Source organism: Orbicella faveolata, unplaced genomic scaffold (genome assembly GCF_042242905.1).
Source record: "Orbicella faveolata isolate gen_17 unplaced genomic scaffold, um_ofav_v1 contig_46, whole genome shotgun sequence".
In the NCBI taxonomy this organism is placed as follows: domain Eukaryota; kingdom Metazoa; phylum Cnidaria; class Anthozoa; order Scleractinia; family Merulinidae; genus Orbicella; species Orbicella faveolata.
In genome coordinates this window covers 23,282,501-23,308,421 of record NW_028301576.1, presented here as the reverse complement: position 1 = coordinate 23,308,421, position 25,921 = coordinate 23,282,501, and the positions used below count along the sequence as shown (strand labels likewise).

Sequence of the window (25,921 nt, the reverse complement as noted above, 5' to 3'; positions counted from 1 at the left end):
TTACACTCTAGCCTCGCTGCCATACAAAGGCCAGGTCACTGAGCAGACAACTGTAAAATGGTCTATTGTCGTGTTTTGCAATTTGAGACCTGGCAAGTGTCAAAGAGGGTGGGGTTTTTTTACATGTACCGAAAAAGGTAATTTTTTGCAAGCCAAACTGCGACCTTGTAAACAACTGACGGTGTTTTTTGGAGCATTCTCATCCGTCCAAATTAGCCACTTTAGAAACAAGAGGAAATCTGGGGCGAGTCCACAAACCACTGTGAGATGTGACTCGCCCCAGATTTCTCCTCATTAATTAAGTGGTGAACTGTCTATGAAATTAAGACAATTTTCATTTCGATGTTATCGAGATTTATTAGTATCCTGAGCATTTCCTCGCTTTGACTGAAACTTAACTGGATCTTGTTCCCACCCTCTGAGCAAACGTCTTTCTAATTATCGAAGATCACTAATTTCCTTTTGGTGCAAACAGGACAACTCGGATTAATATTAATTGAATTAATATTAATCCTGATGATTATTATAATCCAGTAATAAATTACTATAATTCAGCAATAGATTATTGTAATCCTTTACTGAGGTTTGAGCCATGCCTTAATCTGAATTATATTATTCTGATAAATATTAATCCACCGTGATATATGCCGGCTCCGAACCTCGAAACAGTTAGTGTCTTTGGGATTCTCACTATTCTCATGCAGCTGGTAGTTATTCCCTTTCTCAAGCTCCCCTTTTTTTGTAAAAGCACATGCCCATGGCATGGATTCGCTGGCGCAGAGGCGCTTGTTCCTATTCATTTACTCCTAGGGTCAACATAGTGGTATCTACCAGCTCTAGCATACGCATGGAATCGTCATAGCATGTGACTGATGTGATCAGTGTTATGTCTCGTCAGTCCCGTGTTATGTCTGCAGTGTGTCTGTCATATAGATCTGTTATATCCATTCACATTCATTACATTCACGGGAATTTTATCTGGATTATAATAGAGATAATGATATCGGATGATATTATTGATAATAATCTAATCATTCCAATTGAATTATAGTAATCTCTTACTGAATTATAGTAATCTATTACTGGATTATAATAATTTATTACCAGATTATAATAACCCTATTATAATCTATTATTGTTGTTATTATTATTATTATTATTATTATTATTATTATTATCATAATCCACGGATTAATACTAATCCAAGTTCCTCTGTCCAGGAATCCAATGGATTCTTGCCAATGTGCAAAATGTGGCTCATATCGTGAGACTCATCAGCCCTTCCCATTTTCTTTTTCCCAGTCCACTTTATACTTATCATGCTTATCCTTATAAAAAAAATGCAACTTAAATTGCACAATAGAGGATGAAAAACCCCATGCATACATGCCTTTTTATAACCCTATGAGGTAATCTCTGAGCTAGCTGTTTTCAAAATGGTATCCAGCCTCCCGCAGACGGTTTCCACGCGCGTTTAGAGCCATCAGCCACCGTGTCCTCGCGAGAATACTCGTTGTTTCCATCAAGAAATGGCCTTTTTCACATTGACCTGTTTTGGCTCGTTGATGGAATGCAAGTGCGTCTCGCAAATTGAAAATAAAAATATCCAGCTCTTCCAAGCGGCTTGACCTCACACACTCGTTGTCGGGAAATGGCTGTCAACTTAAGTGCCACTATGGGGTAGGGTAGGGAAGAAAGAGATATAGAGTCCGTGACATGCTGAAATTTAGCATTTCACTTGAATTTGAAACATAGTAGGCGTATAGCAAATTTTCCAGGATGAAGCAATTTTTTTTTTGTTTCTTGACATAATAATTTTGTTTTAGAGATTATTTCCCGTCTAGGTATTGGTAGGGAGAGTATTTGTCGTCTTGTGACTGCCTGAAATGCGATCCTCGCAAAACAAAAAATGGACTCCTGTGTGATGTAAACAGTGCATCGTTATTTTTCTGGACTACGTGTAACATCGTTAAATTCAGCTCTCAAATTTCCCTTTCCTCTTGCGATGACAGACGTTTATGCGACTTCTTGAACATTTCGGTACTTGTAAAATGGCTGGATTATCGTCGTCGACTGCCAAAAGAGGCGGTAGAAATCTGGGTCAGCAAGCAAGCTCAAACGAAATGGCGGAAATTCTGCGCGCTTGGGACGATGAAGATGACGAAATGGTCGACTTTATACGGACTTCAAAGGCCAACCGTGAAAATCTTTCTTCGGCTTGTTCACGAAATACTAATGGTTCGGCGACTGTGGCGAAATATTCGTCATCATCTGTACGAGTGGCGAAAACTGTGTGCCTCTTTGTCAGTTTCTTCGGCTTGGTGAGCAGAATTTCTTACTCATGTTTGCAGTGAACCTAAAATGTTTATAGGAATGTTCTGTTACAGCTTGCGCGACTTTTAGTGTAGATGCTCGCCTCATTGAGCACAAACAATATGCTGCTTTATTATATGGCTAGCTCCGTGAGCGGGCAAGATGAACCAAATCCTGCACTGTGATTGGCTACCCGAGCGGGCAAGATGGAGCTATCTTGCCCGCTCGGGACTACTCGCCGTGTCCCGCAAGAAAAATTTCCCCGAAAGCCACATAATAAATCCTTTATTGACCAAGCTTGTTCGGTCAAGATTACTGGATATTGGCCTCGTTCTTTTTTTGCGTGTTTATGGACCTCGACTCCGTCTCGGTCCATAAACACGGAAAAAATAGAACTTGGCCAATATCCAGCCATCTTGACCTCACACTTGGTCAATAACCCATATATGTCGCTGCTATTATAATGACAATAAGCCTCGAGATCGACTGGTAAATAAATCGAAGAAAGGCAATCGAACCAGTTTTTCATGCGTCTGCTAGCACTGTCAAAGTAGCTGTGGATAGGTGATAGCCTGCAGACTACTTTTTCAATGTTATGATGAAATTCATTGTCAATAATAGGACAGACACATGAAAAACTGGCGTAATTTTTTTTTTCACAAGAACTGCAGAAATCCTCATGCACTCATTGGCTAATTTTCATTGTCGCGTTTTGGACAGACACATGAATTTATAATTTATGTGATGACCATGCAACGAGTGAGAGCGGACAATTTGACATCCACAGCTACTTTGACCTTTTGACAATGTTACATACATGATGAAATTCATTGTCAATAACAGGACAGACACATGAAAAACTGAGGTAATTTGTTTTTTTCTTTTCAATAAATTATTGCATAAATTATAAATTCATGTGTCTGCAGGCTTATGGACATTTATAACATAGCCTTAGACGAGCACGCATTCTGACTGGCTGATATGCTCGATCCATTTGCCCGTGGGTTGCATGCTGATGTCAGTTTGTTTATTTGTACTTTTTCTCAGAAATTTTTTTTTTTTTAACGATGCCACTTTTTTAAGGCATAATTCCTATTTTTTTGCCTAAAATATGGAAAAATCTAATAATTCTTTTGGAGATGAGGAAGATAATTCCTGTGAGCTACCAAATTTCTAGCGCAATGTTTTTGTCGGGCCTCCACCTTGCTAATTTAAGCGAGCAGGAGTTGAATGAGCTGGTTGAACAAGCACTCGGAGATGGACCAACAAAACAACAAACTGGTCTGTATCAGCCGAAAGCCATTGAAATGCCTTTGGCGAGAAAAACTTGAACATGAGAGTTTTAGCAAATATCTGTTTTAAGTGAAGTCTTACAAACAAAATCCTTTTGTTCCAAAAACATTAATTAAAGATGATAGTTTTTCAAATATAGGTAGCCTCTGATGAATTATTTCAGATCCTGGGTTTCAGTTTTGCTAGATCGCTCGTCGTTTGATCGTGAATTGAACTCTTGAAGAAACAGCTGCTCGCAGGAATGTCTGCATCTTGCGCAAATGTAAGCTTGCATTTCTGACATCTTCCTTTAAGCCTCAGTCTTCTGCTCAGTTAAGCTTATTTTACCAAATAACGAAAGTAACAAAGCATCCTTTAAAGCTGTTAATGTGTTTAAGTTCAGCCTTAGACTTGCAATTCATCAAATTTAAAACAAAGTGGAAAGGACATCATAACCCACAAACCTGCTATTGAATAAGAGCATCTCTAACAGCTCAAAGCCAGGGGTTTTTGTTCACTTTCTTCTCCACTCTCGCTTTTGAGAAATGTTTCTTTCCATATTGTTCTTTTGTTGAAGAGGCCATGAAGGACAGAGAGCTCAGCCACCAAAAGCTTCAACCATGTGCAGTTTGTTTTCAATTCTCCGGAAAACTGATCCAGTTTACTGTAAGCTTAGTCAACTTTTGAGAAACGCTTTTACCGACTACAATAATTATTTTCGTTTGTTGTCAGCTTGATATTTAGGTTAACTGAGCAGTTTGAAGTTGTTTGTTTGTTTGTTTGATCGAGGAAATATATTAAAACTATAACTCGCCGCAATCCAGGAAAAATTGTTGGTGTGTTGCTTTGTCAGATTTTTGAATGAACATTTTCGCGCGGTTTTAAATTGATGTAAGCAGGATGAGATTTAATAAATATTATCTCAAAAGTCTCAATATGTTTATACAAGAAATGGTAAATATGCAGTGTGGAACTATCGAGTTATGGATGCTCTTGGGAGGTTTGCTAAGCACTCAAGAAGCTTCTTTCTTTCTTCTATGCTTCTTTCATGCTTAGCAACCTCCCGCATGCGTCCATAACCGGATAATTGCACGCTGCACGCTTACCATTTCTTAATTGTCAATTATTCCATGAGCGTGCATTGGATATGAGTTGGCTTATCATTATAATCATCCGATATCCAGCAAGCGTGAGTGGAATATTGGAATATTGAAAACACCCCTAAAATATAGAAAACTAAACTAAAAAAAAAACTCTTAAAACATAAGGTATAATGGCTGACAACCCATGATGGCTAAGCCAATGAAAATGCTCGAATTGCATTATCCAATGATCCAATTCGTAATAATGAAAATTAGCCATTGAGCGCACAAGGATTTCTGCAATTATTGTTAAAACTGCAAATTGTTACTAATTCATTACTTGCAAAAAATTTCAGACACTAGAATTTTGGGTGTTTTATTTCAGAGATTTAATTGGAATTTCCTTAGGGAAGGGGAGGGGGTGGGTTCTTTAAGACTAAAGAAAAAAATATAGAAATGTTTGAAGCTTAAGGCAATTCCCCTGAAATAAAATTGGATTTAGATTTTTGTTCAAACTTTGTCCAATGAATATTTATCATATGAGAACGTAAATTATAAAATAAAAAGGGGGGTGCCCGTGCTCGTTAAGGAGCAGTGAGGCATTGAAAGTGTCTCATTTTAGCATTATTTAATGCTTATTACAAGAACGCATTCTAAGTTATTGTAAACTCTTTGTGAACCCAGACTCATGAAAATATGCCTCAAACTACAGTCAATACTTTTGTCGGACACAAATAAACTTTTTAAGTTTGATTTTGACAGACAGCTGAATCTTTGTTAAAATATTGCAACCAAATTGCTTGCTACAGCTATCAAACTGCAAAATAGAAAAGACTACAATGCAGCTGCTATTTTTCTTTAGTTATTTATTCCATTTTCAAACATAGAAATCAGATCAGTCTTTTCTCATGCAAAGCTAATGATTAGTTGATTAAAATGACTGGGAAAACATTTGGGGTGTCCGAGCTCGTTAGCCAGCTGTAGCCCTTTTTCAACTGACAGAACTCAATATTAAGGCAAATCCGCCGTGTTTTCAATGTGCGCGTGCACGAACGTGCGCTTATGACGCCATAAATTATGCGCAGTAAGGATGCGCAATGCGATACAGGGGAATGACCTTAATATTGGAATTTTCAGTGGAGTTGGGGGAGAGAGAATATTTTGTGGAACTACAAAATTTTTGTACACTAATCTTATCTCACCTCAGACGGATTGCAGACGAAAATTTGGGACACTAAGCTGCTGAAACATAGCTAATGAAAATTTACCCCAGCAGCCTGCAAAACACATTTTAGGCTGAATTACTTCTGTGAAAATGTTAGATTTACTGCACCCTCAGAGTTTTACAGATACACTGACAGGAAAATAAGAAAAAAATTATATCATTCAAGCCATTATGTTTCTGACCTCAAACAGACTGTCTTTTGCATGTCTGTTCACTGTTCCTATGGTCTGTTCAACTAATCTCTCTGGTGCTGCAGTGGACATGGGCATAGTTAGAAGAATGGTAAGCACATGGTGTGTATCCTCTAGGTTCTTTCAAACATTTAATTTGTTTTTGATTCAGAGACAATCCAGGCAAACCCAGACAGCTTGTTATAAGTTTTTTTTTATGTTTTAGACCATCTTTTTGCTTGGTTTAGAGCACAATGTTTGAGCATTTTTCGCACATGTTTGATTTTTTATAAAGTGAATTCAAAATGAAGACATTGATATTACTGTTACCTAACACTAGGCTAGACTTCCAGTAGTTCCTCTTTTGCTTAGTCCGTCATGCATGATGCGAAAGAAAGCCACAATAAAAAATGGCCACACAACGTGCTTGAATGACTAAGCGAAAGAGGGACTACTTGTAGTCTAAGCTAATTACACAGAAATTCTTGGAAAGCCCGTTTAATGGCTAAGTGATTCTGACACTAATATTGCATCATTTTTATTAATACTAACAATTTTCTTCCCTTTCTACACAGGGTACTTCTGTGGCCATCCTAGGACCCACATTGATAGAGTTGTCCTGTCAAATTGAAACAAGCCTGGCACACATGTCATATGCATTCACATCTCGCTCTATTGGTTACCTCACTGGGAGCATTGTTGGCGGCTGGTAATTTGACAAGTACAATGGGCACGTGGTGTTATCGCTGTCATGTTTGTGAGCCACTCTGATGATGTGGGTTTTGCCGTACGTTAGTAGTATTTATGGGTTGGTGGTTGTCATATCACTGTTAGGAGTGGCGCTTGGATCACTAGACACAGGTTTGAGAGATCAAATAATATTAATAATGTTGTCAACATCAGTCAGAGCAGAATTCTTGCCATAAAATGTAAAATGTAACAGTGTCACTGTTTCAAATTTGATAAATCGTACTCTTTACTAGATAATTGGCAAATTTAATGTGCGGTTCCAGAAACTAACCATTTTTCCCGCACACAAGGGATTGGAACTTCCTGGATATATTTTCTGGAAAGTTCTACCCAATGCTGCTTAGGGAGATAATGAAATATGGTACATGTAAAGATAATTTTCTTGGAGTTTTGTTTTGAAGTGGCTACTGAGGCATTGATAATGAGAGAATTTTAATCCAGCCAGTTAATTTAAAGCACCCTAATAGGGAAACTATTTTGCATGAGACCATGTGACATGAACTTTAAAATTCTCCCTAGTAACTCTCTCTCATGTTTGTGTCAGGCCACATGGCTTGACTCTTTTGTGAATCAGTTCAATGATGTGGTTGATTATTTACAAAATTTCCATTTCTGTAAAACTGGCTGCTTGAGATACATGTAGTAATAATAATAAATAATAAATAAATAAATAAATAGATAAATAAATAAATAAATAAATAAATAAGTCTTTACAATTGATTTTATAGATCACTCCTGTTGATAGGTCTTTACTGAATTTGTCGTAAGTTTTTTTTTCGAAAATGGAGCCATTGGTCGTTACTTGTCTGTGGGTGACATTGATATTGAACTGATCTAAAGTTTTTGCGATTTTCTCTGAAGTTCCTTGAATGTACGACAAAGTAACTAAACCTCTGTTAGTTTGAGACTGGTTTGTAGAAACAATGGTACTTTGACAGCTTCTAATAAATTGGTCGGTGTAACCATTGATCTTTAGAGCGTCGACCACGTGTTGTACTTCGGATAATTTGTCTTTTATCATGCCTGACTACAACTATGGCATTTTTAAAGTAAACTATATTTAAGGTATTAATAGCACTGTGGTGCCAATTGGGGGACACTGTAAATACATGTAAATAATCAAACAAATATTGCAAGTAAAACATAAACTATAATAATTAAGAATCTCAACTGGTGGGAGGCTAACCAGTTGGCTATTTACACAATGCAGTCAAAGATAGCGGTAGGGTGGAGGATTTGAAGCAGGGAACTCCAGATTTAAAATCCAGTGCCCTAAACCACTCGGCTATGCTGCCTCCTATCTGGTGAAAGGGTCACTTTAATGGGTAGGTAAGAGGGTAGACAGGTGCTAAAAACTGAAAGCATTTTAGGGGAGATTTGTTGTCGCAGAAAACAGTTAGTGCTTGAAGGGCAACTGAAAAGAAACACTAAAAGGAGACTTCAAATTAGTTTCACATTCTGCAGTTCCTTCTGGCTCTGTCTATTTGGTTCCAACTGCCCATCAGCTCCCCCCCTTACCACGCCCTGCTATTTATTGCAAAAGTTCATCTCGAGGCAGACTCACCATGTGCATGTAATTCAATGCGGTTGCTAACAAATACTTCAACATTTTTGAGGATAATAAGCCTATGGGCATACACTGTATTCTCAAACGACCTTGTTGTGGGTCGACGTATGATAGGAGGAAGGGAAATTTACACCTGATATCTGCACTGTAGTGAGCTTACTTTTGGGAGGGGTTCTTTTCTGAAGGGGTTACCTTTTTTGCCCGATGTATCAGGATGGTTGCTTTTTGATTGCAACCACTTTGGCTAAATAGCAATAAATTAAATGTATGTACAGTGGAGAAACTATTGTATAATCAGGGCTGCAAATAGCAGTCAGTCGTCGGACATTGGCTAACCAAACTTTACTCGTCCAACGAATCCCAACGGTGGTCGGACATGGTGTGCGGACATTTACCTTACGTTAACTCATTTTACCGTAAGGATGAATAAAAATCTACCGTGAGTAAATCTTACTTTTTTCGATGATGTCCGACCACAATCTGTTTTGTCTGACCAAGATGGTGTCTTAGTAGGACATATGCCCTTTCAAGAGAAAAAAAAATATATATATTTGCAGCCCTGTATGATGGGCAAGACACTTAACTCTCGCAGTGCCTCTCTCCACCCAGCATTGGCACCCAAATAGGCACCGGTGAATTTAAGTACAGTTGAACCTCCCGTAAACTACCACCCAAAATGTCAAGCCTAAGTGGTCGCTACAGGAGGTGGTCGCTTTACCCTATTTCGAGATTAAATCCAATACTTCCCATCGAGAAATTTCCATCTCGTGTACTACTCAGGAATGCGACAATGTTACAACACTTTATTATCCAATTTACGCTCCATTATCTGTCAAATGGTTGCTTACAGGAGGCTAAAAACAAAAGAAAATGTCAAACTTTTAGCTCTAAAAGTGGTCGTGGTTACTTACGAGAGGTGGTCGCTTACAAGAGGGCTCCAAATATAGTGATTTGACTTGGAAACTTTTGGTACTTCGGAAAACTGGTCGCTGAGGAGAGGTGGTCGCTTACGAGAGGTAGTCGCAACCGGAAGTTCGACTGTATATATATATATATTTTTTGTTTGGGGGTGGGGACGGGGTTGGGGGGGGGGGGGGTTGGTGTGTATAGTAAAACTGGGATGGACTACACGTATCATCCCATCCAGTGTGGAGTAGAAATACTTCTAGTTGCCTCATGCTACAGAACCTGGGATAACCTCTGATGGTATGGACCATTTGGCCCAATGCACACTTTACCTAGTTACACATCTATAACAATATCCACTGTGTGAACAGCTTGTCCACAGTCTACAGCTCTTACTCCCGTTTGTTGCACTGATGCCTGAGTGAGCAGCTATTGACCAATCACAAAATGCGTATACTGGGGCAGATACAGGAGTTTAGAGAAGGGGGTTCGAGATACAGACCGCCGAAGGTGGTACCCTGCAGGGGAATCCGTGGGCATTCTCCCCCATAAAATTTATGAAATTGAGGTTGTCGGAAATGGGATTCTCGGCATTCTGAGGCCAAGTCCGATGTCAGAAAACGTTGTAGTTTCATCCCATTAAGGATTGAATGCATTGATTAATATTTTTACAAGTTCTACGAGGTTCGTCTGAGACCCCTGAACCCCCCTAGATCCGCCCCAGGTATATGCATATATATGATGTCGTGGTTCAATTTTACCTTTGGTACAATGTGGTATTTTCCTTTGTTTCACGTCCATTATTTAAGAAATAGAACACATGTACCGTGTTTGTATCGAGCTATAGAAACACGAGTGGACGTTTGGGAGAATGAGAAATGCTGTGGGAACACGAGACGCAGGCGAGTGTTTCCATAGCTTTATTGAGTTCTCCCAAACTTTCACGAGTGTTTCTATTAAACAATTAGATTATGAGGTCGATAGAAATCGAGAGCGAATAATCTAATTGTCTTAGTATAAATCTGCTAGTCGTTCAAAACTTTATCTAAATAATCTTCAGGCACCTCGAAAACGCAAAGAAGCGGCCGTCATTCTGTTAACAAGTGCACATTGCCACGCTACTCACTATCTATCACAGAATAGATAGTGAGTAGTGTAGCCAATCAGAGAACGGAATTCGTGATGGAACGTTAGTAGATTTATACTAAAACTCGATAGAAACACGGGGAACATGTTTTCTATTTCTTTTAGAAAACACCGCGACGGAAAAAAAGAAACACAACTTGTTTACTTTGATCATGAAAATGTAAATTCTCTTTGCACGTGCCATCATTACGTCAACAGCACGTGTTAGTTCTATGTTTCTATCGAGTTTTAGTATAAATCTGCTAGCGTTACATCACGAATGCCGTTCTCTGATTGGCTACGCTACTCACTATTCTGTGATAGATAGTGAGTAGCGTAGCAGTGTGCCCTTGTTAAAAAAAAATTACGGCCGCTTCTTGGCGTTTCTGAAGTGTCTGTGAAGAGGATTTAGATAAAGTTTTGAACGACTAGTAGATTTATACTAAACCAATTAGATTATTCGCTCTCGATTTCTATCGCGCGATAGAAATCTCGAGCTCATAATTAAATTGTTTAATAGAAACACGATTTTTAATCAATCAGCGCGCGTGTTTTCTTAGGGCTGTTTTCTTAAGTACATTACCATGTACCAGAATGGAGGGAAACACAAGTACCAAATTGTACTAAGGGTAAATTTGAACCATAGCATGTTGAAAGCTTTGTTAGAACACTTAGAAATTTATTGTCATTTACACGCTGGAGTTTTAATTTTGGCTAATGAACGATATTCATCTTGTCTTTCAGGTGGGAATGTCCTTCTGCTAAACACCTGGGGTAAGAAATCAAGACCTTACATGCAGGCTCTTCACTTTGTGTTCGCCTTCGGCGCGTTTGTGGCCCCTCTTATAGTACAGCCCTTTCTTCAAGATATGGGCCCACTCAGGATAAATGTCTCAGAAGCAACCACAAACGAAACAGAGTTCATAAACACAACAACTTACCACTTAGTGAATATTACTAATTGCAGTATTTACAATGCCAGTGAGAGTACGATGCATGTCACGTGGGCGTATTGGATCAGCTCTCTCCCCCTGGCCATTACTTCTGTTGGATTCATTGCGTTCGTGTTAATAAAAGCTTGCAGTCTACAGGACGCTCAGAGTCAGCAGGAAGATGCTGCTAAAAGCAACCAAGGCAGCCTGGTATACAGGCTGGTGATTCTTTCGCTGTTTTCTATATTCCTTTTGCTTTATGTGGGTCTAGAGATTGCGTATGGAGGATACATCTTTACATTCGGTGTGAAGAGCATTCCATCGATGAGCGTGGATGGTGCAGCATTTCTCACTTCTGCTTTCTGGGGCAGCTTCGCCTTGGCGAGACTGGCATCTGTACCGCTGTCAAGGTACCTGAGACCCTCCAAGATGCTCTGGCTTGACATGGCTGGGTGCATGTTGGGATCAGCCATACTAGTGTCGCAAATTTCTGACTTAAAATGCAACAAATCCGACCATACCAAACTGTGGGCGGGCACTGTCATTTTGGGTATTTCAATGGCGTCCGTGTTCCCATCTGCCATCAACTTTGCGGAGTATTTTGTAACAGTGTCAGGAAAGACCGCATCTGTTCTTTTAGTGGCGGCAAGTTTTGGCGAGATGCTCATTCCCCTTGCTGTGGGAAACACGATTGTTGATACATCGGTGGGGCCGTGCTCGCTGATGGCTTGTGCGTTTGTCATCGGCATCTTAACGCTTCTGACTTACTTGTTGATCGTGGGAGTTAGTCGCTACTTTAAGCGGAGCACCGGCTTTGCTGGGATGTTGTACCAGCGGAATCAAGAAAAACATGAAGACGGGAGAAGTAAACGCCAGCCTGATGAGGTTCTACAGCTCTTGGAGCAGAATAACGAGGAATTCTTCAATGGCGATCAAGACCGGGCAGTGAATAGTCAAGTGGCTTAGAAGTATTTTTTTTTGCTAGTCTAGAAGAGTGAAGTGTATTTAAAAAGAGAGTCAATCCCCAGTGACAGCGTGTAATATTTCCAAGGTCTTATCTCAATTTAATTTTAGACATGGTAACCATTTCTTCACCTAGTCATTTTATCACGAGCGTTGCGTGGAAGTTTTCGTCGAAGATGTGAATGCGCGTTAATCCGCTTGGGCTGGTCACGTGACCAAAACCCGCGTCACTGGATTGGCTATTTCTGAGATTCCGGGATTTCTGACCCCAGGGAAGGATTACCTACGGAATAAAGTCTATATGGGAAGTTAACTCTATCACCCTTCACCTTCTCTTGTTTTAGGCAATGCAAAACATGCATGAAAAAGTACAGAACGACAATGAAGATTCGTGGGACTGTCACTTGACCATGCATACAAAGTATCAAATGCTTCTGTTTGCCAAATTTCAGTCTTTTTTTTGTTTTTTGAAGAAAACGCGACCCTTTGATTGTACTGCGTGAACTACCCTTCCCCCCTCCCCCCCCCCCCCCCTCACGTGGCATTCCGTCTAAATTTGTGTGTGTTTAAAACAAACAAACAAACAAACAAGATAGTCAATTTTAAATTAGGTATTGAAGTTCTTAGACCGACCAACACGGAGATACGAACTCTTGAACCCCTAAACAACGGGGAGCGAGCGTTTTGTTCACTGAGCTGGGGAGAGACTTTAAAAGAAAAAAAATTTGCAACAAATTTGGTGAAAATATAACTTCCTTTACGGACCTGGGGCCCGTTTCTGGATTACGAAGGTCCCGAAAAGTTTTCGCACCCGGAGAGCCGTAGCAAAATCTCAAACCTTATGATTACAGAGCTGTTTTATTCACATATTCTTAATATAAACAGAGGTTCCATTCCGTACAAGAGGTTTCAGGCGTATACACCTCTCTGTCTTTAAATACCGATTAACTGAAAATGGCTTTTCGGGCCCAAGATGTTTCCGGGGCTTTCGAGAAACGGGCCCCTGGCCACCGGAGTTAATCCAAAAAATGGCAGATTTTTGGTGAGTTCGCGATAGAAGACCGGTGATTATTAAAAGGCTTAGGTCCAGTTTTTTTTTTTTGTTTTTTTTTGCTACAGTATCTCTGATACACATATTTCACAGTAACAATTTTCTCAGTATATTTTATAATAAATAGTTAGAACATTTCATTACAGGTATTTGCAATACAATATTTTCAGTAATGATCCAGCTTAAAGAATTAAATTTACGTAAATTCAATGACAAATGCAGGGCTTTCACAGTTTGGTTCACTGACTGTTCAGTGCCGAAAAGCCGACGATTTTCGGCAATCCAATTTTTTTTTGTCCAATCAGGAAACAGTCTGAGCTCGTCCCGAGCAGTAAGAATATTCCCTCGTAAAACTGTCGCCACAAGCGCTACAGTGACGAAATTTGAGGGTTAGACTACTTCATGGAGACGGGAAAACACGTAATGAATTGCTTCCCACATGACTAACAGTGAAACATTTTACATAACCTTTATGTAAATTTAACGGAGCTATGAGACAGAAGAAGCAAGGAAATGACAGTCACCATTTCATTAACTGTGTCTACGGCTCGTTTACACCAGAGGAAAGAAAAAAAAAAATTTTGGGAAGGGCACTAAAAGAAGTTACTTGTGGACTTAAGTCCGAGGTCTTTGCTTTACATTTAGTGGACAACAAATCCAGAAAATAATCAGCCTGACTAAGATCGAGTCCGTACTGCCTTTATAAGCAGTTCTTTCTGTGGTGTAAACTCGCCATTGTCCAACCACCCTCCCCGGGAAATCTGTTTTTTTAACCCGTGAAAGGTACGACGAACACCCCGTCCTTTCTATATGTTGTTGGCCCAGTATTAGCAAGCCCCGGCCAAACCATCGCAACATTTCAACGCAAAATTGTTGGCCCAGTATTTGCAAGCCCCGGCCAAACCATCGCAACATTTCAACGCAACATATCGCAACATCGTTGGCCCAGTATTTGCAAGCCCCGGCCAAACCATCGCAACATATCAACACAACATATCGCAACGTTGTTGGGCGCAACATGTTGGGTGCGTTTGGCCACCCTGTTGCGACGTGTTGCGACATGTTGGGTATTGAAAATCGAACTACTGCGCATGCCCGGGTGCAACATTGTTGCACGAACCTGGCCAAACGACCACAACATCAAAGAGCTATATTTAGCTCTTTGTTTTCTTTTCAGTGAAATATTTCTTGGTATCTTGCGAATTCAACTTGCACTCATTTTTGGAAACAACCATACAAGCGCATTACCGTGCTACCCCCCCCCCCCCCCCGTCCCCCCTTAAATGCAGCGTACATCGACTAAAGCAATAATTTAATATCCAGCGTTGTTACTGTGGTAACACTCTCTTCTGTTGACCTAACAAGCCTCTTGCAGTTGGATATTGCGCAGACTCCGATGAACCCCGCTGCTGACCTGATGACTGTGGGCCTCTACTCCTCCGTCTGAGGAAATAAGGTTACAGAATTACGACACGCGATTCGTGCATGTTTCGATGTTGTAGAGCAAACTAGTAAATTTCACGCAGTGAAAAGCGCTGTGTTTTATATGGTTTATTAAACTCATTGTGAAGCGGTCCGTGCAAACCACGTGGAAATCAACCAATCAGAGACCACGTTGCACGGATCGGCAAGGTTTCAAATTCAAATCAGTGCAACGGAAAAGTAATTTTGATTTTCAGCTTACCCTGTTTTCGGTCGCTCACTGCGATCAGGCTTGTCCCTTCTTTTTGATTTCACTTTAGTTTTACTGCGAAGAACACTAAAAAAGAAAGAAATATACAACAAAGGTCAATACATCACTACTAACATGCACACAAAAAGCACTAATACAGATCGTTGGTTACTAGCTACATATTATTAACCTACAGTTGAGGTAAACCATAGCTCGAATCAAAATGTTTTGGTGTCTCTGAGCATTGACATCCCTTGATAGTAAAACAACCAAGTGTTCCGTAGCTTACTCGGCATCAAGGGTGAGGTCCTCTTCATCTTGAAGAGCAGCATCAAGAGCCGCTTGAACCTTGGGTGCCACAGCAGGACCTTCATAATCCCTGGTAGTCCTGTTAGGCATGTCTAGTTCGATCATGATGATATTCTCAGCCTTGGAAGGAACAAACAACAGGCATCGTTACCAAAACAACCACGACAACAACAGAAAACAACAACAATAGTTTATTTCTACCTCATCTAAAATATAGTATCTTTTTATATAGTATATTTCACGAAAAAAAAAAAAAAAAAGGCAACAGGGTACCTGACTAACTATAAGAAACCAAACTAGTTAGGTGCCCATATATTGCTAATATTGCTAAATATAAATATGTAACATCATTCACTGCTAATATCGTTTGCACGTGACTAAAAGAACAACAACAAACACAAACAACAACAGGAGCGAAGGATCTTAAGCTGTCTTCACACGGCAATCTTAAGTTGGCCAACTCGTGTTGGCGAACTTCCAAAATTTGGCAAACTCGTTCCTTCACACGTCAAACTCGCGTCAAATCACAACACACGGTAATTTTCAACATGGCCGACTTAGTGCAGTGGCACTCACGTAGAACAATGGAACAGAAGAAGAAGAAGAGAAGACACAGAAAGCGAGAAAGGTTAGGAAGAAACTCAGTTTGTCTGCTAGCTCCTCCATTTTCTTTCGTTTGTTTTTACTATCTTTGTAGACTACAGATAAAACGTCCCAAACAGCCGGACAATTGTGAACCTCTTCCATAAATTTTGAAGTGGCCCCAAGTTCATCTTGACTTGCGTCCGCCATTTTGTGAAGTGTCACGCAAATGAATCAGGTGAATAGAGCGCGTGTTTTGATTGGTTGACAGTTGTTTGCCAATCGTTCACACGTCAAATACGAGTTTACCAACACGAAAAAAGTTAGTGAAAAAGTTGGCGAGAATAGAGACAAGTTCTATTTGTCGCCAACAGTTTGCAAACGTGTTTGCAGACTGTTTTTGTGCCGTTCACACACACCAACTTGAGTTTGCCAACACGAGTTTGCCAACCTTTGTTTGCGTGTGAAGGCCGCTTAAGATTATTCCCCAGTGTTGCATTGCGCATCCCTACTGCGCATAATTTCACTCGTGATTAGCGCGCGCGCATTAAAAAATGGCGGCTTTTTTTTACAGCTGGACCTCGCCATACAGGTAAATCGTCATTTTCTCGCAAACGAGTATGGTGACCTATCATTTTTTTCTGTTGTTTTGAATTGAGTAATAAATTTCTCTGTGTAAAATAAATATGGAACAATTCTCAGTGTAGAACAAAAAGCAATCGTCAGAAACGTGAATTTAGCAAGCAATCGTGACTACAATCATGGTGCTACTATTAGGATTTATATGGGGTATAAACAAGGTGCTGTTGCTCCTAAACGAACATGGAGACCCCTCATTTTTATTTCAAAATTTAAGTTCCTATAATATAAACAATCAATAGGCAAAATTTCACAAAAATCTCAGTGCAGGTTCTATTTCAGTGGAACGACCTTAAGGGATTCTTCAGACCCGCAGGTTAATCTTCGATTCCCAACAACAGGGTTTGAACGTGCTTCATAAGCTCTAGCCACATTGACATATTCTATGTTGTTATACCTCCCCACTCAAATACGTTTTCTGATTGGATGAGAATGTGTCATGTGCCGTGATCAAAACTCACTAACTTTCTAGGGAAACAACAACTTGAACTTTCGACTCGCACGTGATCAGGTCATGCTCCTTGAAACTGCGGCAAATTTGTGTGCCAGCTGGCCTAAAGCAAATGATTTTTCACAGTTTTTTTTTTTTCCTTATTATTATTATTATTTTTGAGTTGGGAGGCATTACAAAACACTAAATGACTGGCTACCCGGGAAACAGTTAGTTTTGTTTCCCCAAGACCCTTAATGTTTCGCCTCTTTCGCCCCTCTATCGCTCGGTCAATACGGTAAGGTCTCGGTCGGAGATTTTCCCGTAAAGACCTCACTGTCGGTTAATAAGTAGTTATTAATCAGTTATGTTAAATATTGCCATCTTGTGATATTGAAGACTGAAGACATTGAGCTGATGACTCACGTAACGTTTCTACGACTTTATTCACAGCGAAGACGTGCAAGATTAGAGAACAATATTTTGCATTTCACAACGGTGTCCAATATGTTTTTGAGTTACTGAGTAACATTTCCTGGATATAACCTCGCAATGAAGTCACGTTAAAGGGAATTAAGTTACATCACGAGGGTAATTTTTAACAAGACGAAATGACGGGCTGTTTGGCTGATAGGTGTAGGTACCTTGTATCTCATGTGTCCGCCCATAGCCGCCGCCATTTTGGCGTACTCGGTGATGGGTCGCCTGTTCCCAACAACAGCTGATACTGGTCTTTTGGCCATAACTTGCTGGCTGCTCAATACAACGTGCAACATTAGAACTAGTCAACATAACAAGCCACAACAAAAAGCAATCAGTAGAACGTGAATCAAAAGGATAATATTGAACCGGGTAAACTTTATGTGATTTTTTAAAAAGGGGAAAGTCACAGGGGCATTAGAGTGCGAGCAGTCTCTCTTTTGTTTGAAAATCCGTGGAGAAGAACGGAACGAAGAACGCAACGCAGTCACGCTCGCACGTTCACTCGATTTGCGTTCTTCCCTACGGATTTTCGAGCAAAAGAGAGACTGCTCGCAGTCTACAGGGGCATTGGCCAAAGCGGCTGTTAACAAGAAACGACAAGGAGTACCGCTATTCACTCTTAAAGGACCCTAGTCAGCCACACCTTTCTTTTTGTTAACAACCGAGAGTTTGGCTATTATATTTTATTCGGAGCATAACGAGACATAACCACTAAAGATGATTAAACGTACTTTTAGGAACACAACTTACAGGAAAGCAATACGATTTCGCTTCACCATGTAATATCAATAATTTCGATGGCATCGAAAATGGTGGAGACTGACTAAGGTTCTTTAAATGAAAATACAAAGCAATCAAAACAAAACCTTTCCCAGTATCACTCTACAACGTACTTTATTAAAAAAAAAAAAAAAAGGACTAGGACTTTGTGTACGAGTCAACAAAGTGTCCATCACCTGCCATTCTGAGAAGAAGGTTTTAACTTCCACTCTTCATTCTCTTCATCGTAACTCGCTCTGTTTGTTAATTTGACTTTCTCGTCTGGAGGAATGAAGTTCTCTATTATTAACGTTCTACAAAAGCAAAAAAGGAAATAATCACGGTAAATAGCTTGTGAAACAAGGATTCCATAAAAATTATCTTGGGAAGAATTGACAGGCTACTTTAACGAATATGGTTACCACAGACATCAGTTCCCTGATGTCCCTGATTTTCACCTGAATATAAATATCAAATTGTCCCTCATTAGGGAAAAACTTCAGTGACATCACAGTAACCCGAAATGTTTCTTCCAGCCTTTAATGGAATTGAATCAGCCATGCTAAACTATTTCAGATTTTACTGACTTTCCGTCAAAATGTAATTTTTTTCCTAACTCAAGATAAAACCCCTGACTTTTCCACTTTTTTCCCCTGAACAATTCCTGACCTGTGGCAACTCTAAACAAAACCTCAGCTCATTTATTCTCAACACCTGGAATCGGTTTCTCGAAAGCCCCGGAAATTTTTCGGGCCCGGAAAGCCATTTTAAAAATTAATCTGTATCTAAAAACTTCTTGTATGAACGGAATCTGTTCATGTTAAGAATATGTGAATAAAACAGCTCTGTAATCATAAGGTTTAAGATTTTGCTATGGCTTTCCGGGAGCGAAGTCTTTTCGCGACCTTCAAGAAACGGGCCCCTGGACTAACTAGACGTGTTATAAAACCGAAGTTTTTGTTTGTAACTCACTTTAGTTTCAGTTCCCTTGTCAGATCCTCCAGTGCTTGCTCTAACTCTTGCCTTTCTTGAATATGCGCTTCTTGCTGGTCAGAGATCTCCGACCGAATGGTTTGTAACTTAACAAACAACTGCAAGACAGATTTCAGACTAACAAGTTAGCTTTCTACGCTACTTTACTAGATTTTCCCTTCCTACGTATTCTACGCTCTTGAAATGCTCCCCTGTGCTCTTGCGCTGTCGAAGTGACTGCTACTCAGACACCTTTCTCAATGTGGTTTGCGATTTTTTGCTTGTTTTATTATTTTCCTCTAGTCCACTGAGTACAAAATGCAATTGAAAGTTTTGCATCACCTGGACTCTTCGATGATAGTCATTCCATTCACTGACCGTCCCCATAGCTAATATCAAATATATTGTGTGATTCACATCATGGTATATGAAGTGTATCTGAATCTTTGAAGCGATGGCCCCTCCAGAAAGCGAGACTGTATTCTATCAACCTTTTTTTTTTACCTTTTTCAGCTTCTTAGTTTTGCTATCCACTTCTTGTTGAAGCGATGTGAACGTTTCTCTTATTTCCAGGGTGTTTTCGTCCTTCTCCTCAAGCTTTTGTTGCATTTCTCTTTCACGGCGCTAAAACTGAAATAGAATTTAGAGAGATTTTGAAAAATGTGAAAGGAATCTTAAGACAATAGTTTGGTATCGCGGTAAACGAACAAGGAACACCGATACAACATTGAAACCATAAGAATCGTGGAAATATTAACCCTATAACACCCAAATTTTCACAAAAAATGCCGTTAACCCTTTGACTGCCAAGCACGCATATACACGTCCTGAGTGGTCGTGCTCTTTGTACCACCTGTGACGTCATCAATTGAAATGTCACCAGATATTCTTGATAAGCAGATAGTAGAGCTAGGATAGATCTATCCGCACAACAGTCGGTTTTGGATATCGACGCCATTCTGTCGTAGCAAATTGAAAAACAACGTTAACAGTTTTGGTGCAAAATTGTGGTAAAATGACCCATAATACCTTGAATTGATCAAGGTCCCATTTCCAGACTTTGCCCATGATTAACACCCAACATTTTACGCCAGCCAGAAAGAATATGAAACGCAAAAGGTAGCGAAAGTAAAAGGGCCGAGAAAAAGGAAAGAAAATTGGCAAGAAAAAAAATGCGGAACGGGCAACCGTAAAACAAAAAAAACAACAAAAAAAAGTCCAAAATTCTGGCTTATGAGCATGCACCAAGTTACAATATTGTACACTTTTGTACCTAATCTTCGGGAAATCTACCTTTTTGGTTAAAAAAAAAACAGTTTTCAGCAAAACTAAGGCCCATTTAGTGTCATGGCAGCCACAACAACTGATTTCACGCTCAAAAACGACATTTTTCGAGAAAATTTGGGCGTTGAAGGGTTAAAGAAAAGCACAACCTAATCCTCTTTTTTTTTTTGGCAAAAATGCATAAGATCGTTTATCGGCCCAAAGTTTGCTCGTTATAGAGACTTAAATAGGTAAATTGGACAGAATTATAAAGAAAAAAGAAAGTTTTGGAAAAAATTGTACTTTTCTCTAAGGAAAACAGGGTTGGGTATTATTGGAGCGAAATAACTTAAAGCTCGAATTTGAGCCCCTTTTTGCTGGGGTTGATGGGGATTACAATTGATTCTTCTATTCAAAAGAAGGTTCTAATTTTAATAAAGCCATGCGTGATGATTATATCATTATGTAGAGGCATTTCAGTGTTATCCTGAAAGAAGGAAGCGAGATTAGCGAGCTCGGTAGCTAGTACATGTCATTACCTGTTGTTCAGCGATCTGTTTTCTTCGTTCCTCTAGCGCCCGTTCTTGTTCAGACGTTTTGTCGATAATGCTCTTCCCTCCAACCAGTAATTTGCTTTCCATCATCTTTTAAGAAAAAAAAGACACAGAAACAAATCTTTAACAAGATGCCTTAACCCTCGTGTATAGGCCTTATCTTGTAAGCTTAGTATATAATTAATATGACATTAACCAAAAGCTCAGAAGAAAACGATCCCATTCCACTTTTAGTTACCGTTGTTATAAATCAACTTACCTTGATTTTTGATTTTAAAGCAGATTGTGCTTCTTGTTGCTTTTTCAACAGCTGCGCCCTCTTTTGAATTTCACCCATGAGTTTCTCTTTTTCCTTAAAAAAAAGAAAAGTAGAGAATGAGTAATAGTCAAAAGTGGTATCAACTGAAAAATTCTTGTGTTAAATAAACAATAGCCTCCATTTGGTGCGAAAATATGCTCCAACATTTGTCCGCGGACATTATCTGTTCTGAGAAAGAAACAGTTTTCCGAGAACGTAGCTCGGGGAAAACTGAGCATATTTTCGCACCAAATAGAGGCTATTGTGTTTATTATCCTGTTCATAATTTTTGCAAGACGCACAGTTTTAAAAAATGGGAAATATCACTCGGATATTCCTCAGTTTTAGCTGGGGATTATAGATAGAAATAGAGAGCGAAAATCTAATTGTTTTAGTATAAATCTACCCTTTGTTCAAAACTTTATCTCAATCCTCTTCACAGACACTTCGAAAACGGCAAGAAGCGGCCGTTATTTTGTTTACAAGGGCACACTGCTACATTACTCACTATCTATTTAAACAATAGAGTGTTTCTGTTGAGGAACTATCGGCTGATAGTTGCCCCGCGGAAATTTGATGTTCTTAAAATAAATATACTAGTTTTAAGAACATCAAATTTCCAAGGGACAACTCTCAGACCGATAGTTCCGAGACATAAACACTCTATTGTCTCTATTGTTTACCACTAAATTTTCTTCCGCGCGCCAGTTCAAAAATCATATTGAATCATTTTCAACTTTTTTAGATGCAAGCCGTGAAAGCCAAATATAAATTTGAAAAAGAAAGCAGTCAGAAATCCACTGAATACAATTTGAATTGTTTATTTTCTATTAGCGCGCTTATTTACAGAAACATTTTCACGGACGAGCACTATCCATCCGGGTATTTTCCTCGGACGGGCACTATGTGCTGATGGTGTCTCTCCGCGGATGAACACTATCGCGTCACGTGATTAATTAAACCAATAAGAATCGGAGAAAATTTAGTGGTGAACTATAACACAGAATAGATAGAGAGTAGCGTAGCCAATCAGAGAACGGCATTCGTGATAGAACCGGCGCTAGTAGATTTATACTAAAACTCGATAGAAACACGGTGCATGTTCACAGGTGAACGAGAAATAAATCAGCGCGTGGTGGATGCACACCTCGGCCATCATTGTGTGGTTATCCTGCAGAGATTTCTTGTCTTCTTCAAGCTTGGCTTGTTCAAGCTTGATTTTATCTTCTGTGCTCTTCGATTCTCCTTCCTCGCCTTCTTCGTCTTCTCCTTGGACGATAGAGCCTTAAAAGGCAAACAAAACAAAACAAGACAAGAATATAGAACTAAACAATAAAACACCTTCAATTCCTCAACACCCGTTTCAGGTTTTCAGATTCTCAGATACTGTAGTTGGTAAAAACGGTACAAAGCTTCCAGCAGCAGCAGTAATAATAACAATACCAGAAACAAACGAACAAACACACAAACTACAAACGCGTTTCTGCTGCAGTTTTTTTTTTTTTTTTTTTTTTTTTATGTGCGTTGAAAAAGAGCACGCTGTTATCGTTTCTCTGTACTGCACCGTGTGTACTGTAGTGAATGAATCTCGTATTTCTCATCGCCTTTTGCATAACAATATATTACCATGGACAGGAGAAATTAGATGCTGATCACATTTGGATTAAAAGACCAATGAGGGGATATTTTCAATCATTTCTCTACCGCACAAAATTACTTCCTTATGGAAAATAACAATATTCCCTGTACTTGTCTGGGACTAGCTTGCAACTAAGGCTGTAACATAGCGCGGGCTAGTCCTACCTAATTTCTATTGAGCCATCATGAACGAAATCTCTTTATAACATAGCGCGCGGGCTAGTCCTACCTAATTCCATCATGAACGAAATCTCTTTATAACATAGCGCGCGGGCTAGTCCTACCTAATTCCTATTGAGCCATCATGAACGAAATCTCTATGTACGCACGGGCGTGCGTATATAACATGACGTGTGCATTTTCGATTTAGCTGCAAAATTTCCGTCGAGTTTAGTGCAAGTTCCTTTTGTTTAAGTTTCGGCAATGTGAAAATAATATTATTTTGAACAATCCAAACTCTACTTCGTGCCTTTGACTTTTGCCAAGCTAAGATGTTTACTTAAACTTGAGTATTTTGACTTTGTTTGTCTACATTTTCATTATAATTAAATCGAAGAAGCGAATTTTACATTGACAACTTTAGAAACCAGGTTAAGCGTTTTCATTCAACTGACTGTGGCGTGTTAGGATCCTAATGACCGTTGTTTTCCTTCACCGTGCATTGTGAGAACTTCGTAGTCAATCACAAATAAAACATGTTTTAGCGCTCAATATGTTGTCGTCATGTTATAAAAGAATTGGTTCATGCTTTTAGCTGTGCGTATATCGAGTTATGGATGCACTAGTTGGGAAGTTGGGAGCGCACTCAAGAAGCTAGAGTTGATCTCGGGTATCGCCTCGAGCAACTATTACGCTTCTTTCGTGCTCTCCTAACTTCCCACGTGCATCCATAACTCGATATACGCACGCTAAGCATGAACCAATTCTTTACTAATGCGGGGAGTCTTTTGAAATGTAAATGACATTTGTCTCTTTTTAATGATATTCCCCCGCATGAGCCTCCATTGCAAGCTAGTTCCAGTCCAATACCGAGAATATGCTCCATTACAGGTGGGATCAAGATAATAGTCTTCTAAGGAGCAGCGACACAAGAGGAGAAATAATAAATCGAAACTGATAGACAAGGGCGTGAAGGACTGAGCAAGATGATTATGACGAATAACAAAAGAGAAACTTCTCAAGATTTTGTCGGCGTGACGTTACTCCTTAAGTTGCGTATCTTTTTTAAGACACTCCTGCAATCCTCACCATTTTCCCTTTGTCTTCTTTTCTTTGCCTTATTTGATCCTTCTTCTCCTCCACCGCCACCGCGCCTTTCCAGCTCTCTCTTTAACCTGTAAATAAAGTCATTGAGTCAGACCAGTTCAGTATCATGTAGCAGTCAACCAATTAAAACTTGAAGCTAAGTGTGCGGGAGGCGTACCCCGGTCAAACGACGCTTGGGACAACGTCATACTGTGGCTTCCGAGCATTTTGCATGCATTTCTTAAGCCCCGTACACACTACACCGGAGAAATTTGAAAAGGCAGCTTTATTGCCACGGTTAGGCCTACCGTCCACACTAATCCGTCACGAAAACGAAGATTTTATTCAAACCGGTGGAATTTGAAAACACCGGCTTTATGGAAGACACTTTGAAATGAGGCACCTTTTAAACATAATAGGGCACTTGATATTTGAGTACGAGAACAACTTTTCAATTCTAGTTTGCAGGCTTCACATCATAGCGTCACATAGGCATCTCATCCCATGAGCTGCCTTTGTATTAGGAACTTGTTTTGAGTTTAAGAACATTGTTTCCGTTGCAGTTTTCGCCGCGATGAGCCCGCGCTGCATGCGGTTTTCATATTGTTACCCATTAACCCCTGTGGGGAAAATTTTGCCATGTGCTATCAAAAACGGCGCCGCCATGTTGTTGCTTCGGTGGTTAGCCGTAAACTGAGTCAAGTTTTAGCGTTCAGGACGGTATTAAGGTCGTTCGCGGGAAAATTTTCCAACGTTGGTGTTTTTCTGAGACTTTTACCATTATAAGATGATGAGTTAGTTATGCCAGATTTTAATGGAGATTTTAGTTGTGTATCACTGGGAACTTTTCTCTTACTTTGCAATCTCCTCTTGAAACTCTCTCAACAAGGCATCCTTAGGATCTTCGTTAATCTTGGGCTTGTTTTTGATGTTCTTGGCGCGATTTGCATATCTGCATCAACAAAGAAAAACGGCTTGATTAATTAACTTCAATCAATATAAATGACAAGCATGAAAACTGCAGAAAGTACACAGTATTGCTCGCGAGTAACGCGACACAACAGCGCATAATCGTACCTAAGACAAAATTCTCGATCGTAATTGGTTCTCTGCGTGCCTATTTCTAATGGTGATAGGACCGAGTGGAGTCCAATTCGGTCTGTAATCATACGACTGAAGGTTAACAAAAGTACGATTGTTAACCACAAGTATGATTACAGACAGAATTGGACGACACGATGTCCTGTTACCAATTAATCATAACCATTACAATTTCCCACAAAAGTAAAAGTTTCATTTGAAAAAGAGCATTTAATAGTCGTTTTAAATATTGTAATTAAAAACATGGGGAATAGCTTTCAAAATGGCAGTTTAGTTTCTTTCAAAACAGTCACTAATGGAGACTTAACCTCGACAATTTTACAAAGTCAGTTTCTTGAAATGGTTGCTATAGTGGTTGTAATCAATGCTGTGATTGGTGGATTTAGTGGAGAGGACTCAAAATGATTGGCTCATGTAACTGTCTGATTTACAGGTGTCCGATTACAACTTTGCAGATTAATTAGAGCAAAATACAGCCGTTTATGCACCAATCACATTTGAGGAAATTGTACTTGTTAATCATAAAAATCCCAATTTTCTCGATTGTGATTGGTTTAAAAAACTCCTATTTTCCACTAATTCACTTGCCAAGTTGTTATCGGACAGTTTGTTATTGGACA

The 25,921-nt window shown here is 39.6% G+C and overlaps 1 protein-coding gene and 1 pseudogene across 2 annotated transcripts in view; one reads left to right on the top strand and one right to left on the bottom strand.

Moving 5' to 3' along the window:
- Positions 1–1,126: 1,126 nt before the first annotated feature.
- Positions 1,127–12,623, top strand: LOC149098972 (sodium-dependent glucose transporter 1B-like). The gene is made up of 3 exons (XM_089277176.1): positions 1,127–2,321; positions 6,638–6,923; positions 11,155–12,623. The coding sequence occupies exons 2-3, from the start codon at positions 6,833–6,835 to the stop codon at positions 12,306–12,308; spliced, it is 1,245 nt and encodes a 414-aa protein (XP_089133302.1). The 5' UTR covers positions 1,127–2,321; positions 6,638–6,832; the 3' UTR covers positions 12,309–12,623.
- An 818-nt stretch (positions 12,624–13,441) lies between these two features.
- LOC149098971 (kinesin-like protein KIF3B) overlaps positions 13,442–25,921 on the bottom strand; it is a 24,676-nt pseudogene continuing 12,196 nt past the window's right edge. Inside the window, exons 15-26 of the transcript XR_016203547.1 lie at positions 25,057–25,152; positions 24,204–24,289; positions 22,465–22,601; positions 21,279–21,371; positions 21,005–21,109; positions 19,707–19,826; positions 19,203–19,321; positions 18,428–18,544; positions 17,633–17,741; positions 15,318–15,457; positions 15,041–15,115; positions 13,442–14,799 (exon numbers count right to left, since the gene is read on the bottom strand). The product of XR_016203547.1 is annotated as a kinesin-like protein KIF3B (transcript). The remainder of the gene's footprint in view (positions 14,800–15,040; positions 15,116–15,317; positions 15,458–17,632; positions 17,742–18,427; positions 18,545–19,202; positions 19,322–19,706; positions 19,827–21,004; positions 21,110–21,278; positions 21,372–22,464; positions 22,602–24,203; positions 24,290–25,056; positions 25,153–25,921) is intronic.

Excerpts from the sequence above, each read along its gene's own strand:
- LOC149098972 (XM_089277176.1), top strand. The coding sequence starts at position 6,833 with ATGATGTGGGTTTTGCCGTACGTTAGTAGTATTTATGGGTTGGTGGTT. Across the intron at positions 6,924-11,154 it reads GCTTGGATCACTAGACACAG|GTGGGAATGTCCTTCTGCTA; the intron begins GTTTGAGAGATC and ends CTTGTCTTTCAG.